Below are 7,600 nucleotides of genomic sequence, written 5' to 3' on the forward strand. Positions count from 1 at the left end.
CAATGGACTCAGGACGGCGAAATCTTTGAGATAGGACCGGTCCCGCTCCGATCGGATACCGTTTGAAAAAGGCGATAATTGGACGGTCCAGAACGCTTAGTGAGATTTTCTAACTTTTTCGATTTCTAAAATTCAAAAATAATTTTATGATAATAATAATAAAATTTGAAATTAATTTAGGTGCAATTGGATCGAAAATAGCTCACTGGCGCCGAAATCGCATTTTCAATCAGATTCGGCTGTCTGATGGCCCGTCTCAGAACGTGGTCGATATTATAGTCAATCCTAGCATTTTCAGACATTCTGGATGCGTTCCAGGTGTCATATTTGGCATAAGTAAACTCAAACTCTACATTGCTCAATTTTTGCCTTGTTCTAGGTTAGAATAAAATTTATAAAATATTCGTGGATGATCAAAAATTATAATTCCTTTTGCAATAGCCTTATAATATTGTTAAGGACCGCGGGGCAAGTTTATAGAATTTTTAAAGTTAATTTGGATAGTTTTTGAAATCTTATAATTGAGTTACCTGATATTGTGATTATTGCCTAATTTGGAGGGCCCAAGAGGGGCCATATAATGATGATGAGATATGGGTTGAGTTTATAAGTGTTATTTGAACCATTTTTGCAGCTTGGATAGGTCCCAGGTATAGGAAAAATTCTGCTAGATTTTCGACATGAAATAGACTGTCTGTTGTCTCTTTAGAGTTTTATTTTGACTTAGTACTAACAAATTTATAATATAATTATTAGGTGATCGAGGTTAGCTATTTTCCTCCATCCAGCAGCCACAATAGTCCTCAGTGTACTGTGAGTAAAATATTAATTTTAATTATAATTTCAATATTATTATATGTTCAAGTATGTCCATGCATCACTTATAAATATGTATCTGTGTGGTTAAACACTAGGCACGTCTTATATTGCATTATTAATTGATGAAGTGCCATGGATGTTGTTTGTGGTAATTTGGAGCTGTGTGCATATGTTGGTGTGCGTGTGGTGTGTGGTATTGGATATGGACAGGACAGGTAGACATGGCTTAAGAGACACTCGCTGGAACCCGATCCTTTATGGATAAGTCGGGGTAGGCACGGCTTGAGAGACACTCGCTGGCCCCCGCATCTGGTTTATTAAGCGAAAGTCCGACTTTAGAGACACTCGCTGGCAGAGGTTGGATTAAGAAAGCTGTATAGGAGATCAGCTCCCATATATGTACTGTTTGAACAGTATTGGGTGTGTGATTGCTCCAAATTGCCTTTTCACTATTATGATGTGATTTGTATAAAATTTATGATGATATTGCATTCTATTCCTTAGGATGCATTAGCTTTAGATAGCTATAGAAATTGTGGTTAAAATTAGTATTTTACTCTCTAAGACGAATACTCACTCCTGTTCACCTTATTTTTCCAGGCTACAAGAGGAGACCTTTTTCAGAATAACTTGATTCTTTTCTCGTAGGTTATCAATAATTACTTAATTGTATTATTATTCTCTAAATTTGTAATTTAGAACTCTGCATGTATGAGTAGTAGTATGGACCCTGTTTAAAAATTGTGTTAATTTACATTCTTAAGGTTAATAAATAAAGATTTGTATGATACTTAAACAATTTGTAAATGATGTAACTAGATTGAGCTGGGCTCCCCTAATATGAGCTTCTGATAATTATTGGATTAAATTGGCCCGAAATAAAATTATAATATTTTAATTTAAAATTATTTTTATATGCATGTTGAGCCTAAATTATGAGCCTAATCATGGATTTGCGAACAGTAAGATTTACCACGGGCCTTGGGGGCTTTATACCGGTCCAGGTCCTAATACTGGTCAAGCCTATAAGTTGGATCGTGACATATTAGAGCCAATTCCAAGCTAGGTAAAGCCCATGAACCGTTGACAAGTTCTAATCCTAAGTTTGATGGACCAATGACCTAAAATGCAACAATTCAACTTAATTTGTCAATTCATAGAACAAAAACATTTAAAAAAAGACTAAAAAATGAATACATTTAAAAGAGAATTCACAAAAAGGAAAATATTTAGAAGAGGATATACTGCATTGAGGGATGATAAGTATCATATATTGTCTCCTTAAAAAAAAAAAAAAAAAAAAAAAAAAAAAAAAACTTGTACTTTACATCAACTGCAGTGGCAATAATTGCTTTAACTAGATCAGTAAAATAATCACAACCTGAACAAGAGCATACATATAAAGAAATCAGGAATCTGACAATGACAACAATATGCGATAGGACTGGCAGGTGATAATCCTGATTACTTTGATAAATAGGCTGAAAATTCGCCACTCTCGACCTTTTTGTAGAACATGATTGACTAAAATTACATGATGAAATCTTGGCAAAAATATCAACCTAATCTTGCTTCTCTTCTTAGTACCTGGTTCAACGAGTAAAATGGAAAAGAATCATAACAAAAGTGAGAAAAATAGGAAGCATAGGTTAATTCTTTACGCTATAAAGAGCCATGAACAGAAACCAAGTTAAACAAAAGCATAAATCTAGGAAACTGGCAGCAATAATCTATATATCCTATGTCAAACATAATGTCGGCAAGAACAAGCAGAAAGTACTTCAATAAGAAACACAGAAGGAATAAGCCCATTTAAGTTACATGAGACTTTTCCAGACGGCAAGGAATTTGTTGTCTGGACTGGAATATAAAACATGGCATCTCAGAAATGAAATTCTTGAAGTGGATGAAAGGCTCATGCAGATAGATAAAACATAGCCGTATGCAGGAGGCAAAGAAGATGGAAAGAAAACACATGTTTACCACCAAAATTGCATGGATAATCATAACAGCTACAAGTTATTGAAATTAATTAGATAAAATTTGCTCAAATATTTCGTTGAATATAGATTCATTGAAGCAAAAGTGAAATATTATGAAAGACTCAGAAAACTTATACAACTTGCCAAGAAGATGCTCATTTAACATTCAGATTGGAAGGACACAAGGCATATAGACCCACAGACATTTAGAACAGGCAAAACCACACAGCAACCTTAACAAGAATGCCTAATGAATGCACAAAAGAACCATTCTTGATAAGTAAATGTAGATCCACCAACATGCGCAATTCTACCAAATTCAAAATAGACGCTTTAGCAGCAATGATGTGTACCTTTCAATATATAGATATCATAGCATTTACCTCTTCAGCAAATTTTATCAAAATGGTTGTCCGTGGTCGTTGCTGACCATCCATGGGTACAAAATGAGCTGTTACTACCGCTGGAAAACCAGCACCATCCAAAACACCCTTCAAGAGGAAAAGGGAAAACACCCATCAGAGATTTCATCCATTAGAAGATCCCTCAACAGGTAAAATTCAACGTAGCACCTACCCTCACTATTCCAGCAACAAATGCTCCACAATTGAATGTTCCCATGTCTTTTGGAATGGAAATAAATCTGCAAAAGAATAAAAAAAAGCAATTGCTAAAACCGGGTAAAGACAGCAATTGCCATATTAACAATGAGAAAGGAGATAACCATCACCTGTTCACAAGAAGCTCCTTCTCGCTGATCATGTATTCATCTTCATGTTCAGTGCCTTTCTCAAGGGAGTCAGCTACCTAATGTAACAATGAAGAGCTGGTTACGTACTTTAATTGCAAATTACGCTAGCTTGTATCTATAAAAAATGGCCTTAGCTCTGCACCTTCAAATCTCTCTCCATAAAACTTGAGAAGCATCATTATCATTAGTAATATTCAACACCTTTCACAATTTTCTGCTCAACATTTTCATTGCATATGTGATTTGTCCTTATTGACTAGTGCTTCTAAAGTTTTGGCAACATCCTACAGTGTGCAAATGCCAGGGAAACAAAGGTTTACAAAATGATCTCTTAAAATTATTCCATATACAAGCAGATCAAGATGCATGTAAACGTCAAGGCAAATCCATCTGTTGTAACTTTTACTTAGGCTTTGTGGCAAATTGTAGTAGTGCTTGTAATAGAACAGGGTTCTTATTAGGAAGAAAAGAAAGGGTCACAGAACAGGGAAAAAGTTCTTATTAAGAAGAAAAATAAAAGGTTTGCATACGTAAGTGGATATAAGAGAATTAAATAAAAGGATTTACTTACATGGTACAACATTCTATTTTCAGATAAAAGGAAGCTTTAGGAACTCATTGAAACTTGTGAAAAATCAACTTACTTTTCCAAACAACACCTTCCACACTGTGCTGTGTACAAAAGACAAAATACCCAATAATCGAGTTTCCTTTCTATTCCCCTGTGTCATCAAAAGAAAGAACAAATATAGCATTTCCACCAAACCAAATTTGCAGAATAAATAATCCATGAAACAAAACCAATTGGCTTATTAGCTAAGAAAAGCCACCAAGGCTCAATATGCAGTATCAATAACATGATGATGGCATAAAATACAAATTCACAATAAAAGAAAGGCGGGAAGCACTCAGAAGCACCAATTCGACAGGAATGGCAATACTTCCAAATGTTAAATGGAAAAATAGGATCTTTAAGTAGGAATTCCAAATTTATGCAAGACATCATTAAAGCTCAAGATGTGTCTGTCTCTACACATACATATCATGCTTGCTTGATGGAAATAGGAAAAAACAAAAGGGTAAAAGCATTAAAAAAAAAAAAAGTACCCCAAGGTTTCACAATTTGACACTTGTAGGCTTGTGGTTTAATTTTTGACAAAATTGTTTCCAGAGCTTTACTTTGTTAGCACTTTAAAGACAAATACTCTAATGTCACTAGTTATGCTAAATGTGGCAGTCCAATTCTAATAAAATAATATTTTGTCAAACATATCTTGGGTCTCACAAATAATTAGAAAATTTAAAAATTTTAATTAAAATAAAAAATATTTTTATTTCATTCTATTGATTGCACACTGTCACATCAAGATTACAAAAGGGGTTAGATTATTTGTCCTTAAACTGCTAACAAAGTAAAGTTCAAGGTAAAATTTTGTCAACAATTGAACCACATGCCCCTAAGTGTCAAAGCATAAAACCTCAAGGTACTAGCTTTCCCACTCCACCACACCACCACCAACACCCAACCTCCCTCCACGCCCCTTGTATCCCCAACCCCCAACACAAAAAAACACCAAAACCGCAACCCAAAAAAAAACCTCTGCCTTTGCCCACCCCAGAAAAAAAAAATGAATGAAAAATTGACCAGGAAACTTAATGCTGATATGCCACTATATTTTTAAGGAAAGGAACTTGAAAGAATTCAATTCGTGGATGATAGAAGTTATTGTGACTAGAAAAAGTTGCTGCAGGGTGTGGCCAAATGACATAAGTGGAAGAATAGAATAGGCAATGCCACTAAGGGAAATAACCCACACCAAATGCCTTTGCACATGCTTTTTACAAGTCGCAGACACTGCCTTTATCACAATTAAGAAGATATAAAGGCAGGCTTGTTGCATTCATCTTAAAGGCATGCTTGTTGCTGAAAGTTCAACAACTAACTGATTCCAGAGTAAACAAACACAATATGTCTATGGCATTAAGATGGTTTACAATATAAACATGCTAGAATGATATAATGATCTAAAAACAAAGGCACACTGCCCATTTATAGTTGCACAAAAATGGGGTCTCAGTGGAAATTCACATAAAGCAGCTGCTATAAATACTCAAAACTGTACCATTGACGATTCAAACACAACACTTTTGCCATTGAACCAAGCCATGGACACAAAACATTTAAGGATGCGTGGAAATCCATTAATCATAAACAAGGGCATCTATTTTGTGGGCACATGAATTTTGGAGAATCCAGTGAACACAAACTAGAGCAAGTAAAGGCAACAGATTTCATACTCATATGAAGAATTTAAATAACACATTATATCCAATTCAACAATCTAAGCATATTTTCATGACTTAAGAAAAGATAGCTATTTTTTAAATTGGTCAGTTTTGTCTTGAGTAGTTAGCTAAGGAGAACTCTAGGAACAATGTCATACCTTTTCTCTGTGGCAAAGAAGTTCAAGAACTCGAGCTCCAACTGCATAGCCTGCATCCTCCAGCCTGCTCCATTCCACAAATATTATCACAAACGACGAAACCAGAAGGTAAGATACCAAAAATTAAATAGAAAGCCATGTACAGTTGCAGATGCCTGGAATCAAAAGTTTAAAGCATATCAACTTCACAGAAAATTTTCTTGACATTCTTCTCTTTTATTCTGTGCTTCTACTTTCTATTTCTCTTCAGCTTCCATAAATGTATGCTCAGAGAGGTTGGAAGAAATTATGCCTCAAAAGTATCAATATGAATATTCTGTATACATTCCTCATTGCCTAGAAACAAAATAAATAATGAACTCAAGAAACTATTGAATTAGGTGGAATGATGAGACCATTTCCTTTTATTGCCCCACAATTTCTCATCCGCTATGTAAATACAGAGATATAAACAAACAAATGGTGCTACAGATATAATACTAATTAGGTTGAAATTGTGAAAATGGCAGCTTACCTTCGTTCTAATTCAGAAATGTTGTCAACTTGTGTCTGGTTGTATTGAACGAGTTCTGAAAACAAAAATGCAAACGCACTCAAACTGACCTGAGAAATACAAATGCCTAACAATCAATCAATTTAGAAAATTTCAACTACCAACACCAAATTTAAGAACAAAAACCCACCTACAAGTACCATGAAAGAGGCTTATGAGAAAGCTAACTTGAAAAATGAAATTTTATATGGTCTCCAATTGCACAAAGTTGAACTCGCCTCAGTCAAATGATAGAACTAGGCAACCATTATCGGAAGTTTTAGATGCTCTCGGATCAAATTATCAAAAATCTAAAACTCAATTTTCAATTTTCTCTTCTTTTCCGTATTTCCTTAGCTACAACGTATAAAAAAATGATGCCCAAGTATAAAACCAACTACACGCAATTTCAGCAAAAGATTAAGATCTGAATGCAGTATAGATCTAAGATTCCTTTTGGTTGGATGCAGCAGAACAAAAAGAGAAACAACAGGATCACAAAAATAACCAGAATAAGAGACCTAAAAAACAAAAAGCTGCCTAGCGGATAATTCGGTTTCTTTACCATTCTTCGAAAGTTTCTCGGAAACCAAACAGCTGGGATTAGGGATTAGGGATGTACCTCTTGTTTACCCTTACTGAGTGGTTTGTCGAGGACATTAGAGTATTGCTTGACCTTGCCTACTCCGATCATATTTAGCTTCTAAAATTCTCGCAATTTATCGTTCTCTGATTTATTGAAGGAGGTTTGGATCAAATCAGGTGCAACTTTTCGCCAGTGAGTAATGGCTGTTTGGCGGTTAAGAAATTCTGGGAAAAGAAAGAAATAAGCCGCAGTGCGTACTCAGCTGGTGACCTTTAACTGATAATTCGGTGCGTTTTCTGTTAAATCAAATAAGAAAGTGAATAAAAAATATATATTTAATTATTTTTTTTTAAATAAAACACACGACATATACAAATAAATGACAGAGATAGACCCTAACCACAATCAATTGAATCTATGTGACTGAATTTATTAAATTATCAATCTAATTATTCTTCTTTTTTCGCAACTATTAATCTAATTATT

The 7,600-nt window shown here is 34.6% G+C and overlaps 1 protein-coding gene across 1 annotated transcript; it reads right to left on the reverse strand.

Annotated features, from left to right (window-relative positions):
* Positions 1-2,142: 2,142 nt before the first annotated feature.
* LOC131169242 (uncharacterized) lies at positions 2,143-7,379 on the reverse strand. Its single transcript, XM_058142919.1, has 8 exons — positions 7,151-7,379; positions 6,511-6,599; positions 5,997-6,060; positions 4,197-4,274; positions 3,532-3,608; positions 3,378-3,444; positions 3,185-3,292; positions 2,143-2,406 (listed from the first exon to the last, which is right to left on the reverse strand). Exons 1-8 carry the CDS (start codon positions 7,220-7,222, stop codon positions 2,377-2,379), a joined length of 585 nt encoding a protein of 194 aa, XP_057998902.1. The 5' UTR covers positions 7,223-7,379; the 3' UTR covers positions 2,143-2,376.
* Positions 7,380-7,600: the final 221 nt, after the last annotated feature.

Source organism: Hevea brasiliensis, unplaced genomic scaffold (genome assembly GCF_030052815.1).
Source record: "Hevea brasiliensis isolate MT/VB/25A 57/8 unplaced genomic scaffold, ASM3005281v1 Scaf9, whole genome shotgun sequence".
Classification (NCBI taxonomy): Eukaryota; Viridiplantae; Streptophyta; class Magnoliopsida; order Malpighiales; family Euphorbiaceae; genus Hevea; species Hevea brasiliensis.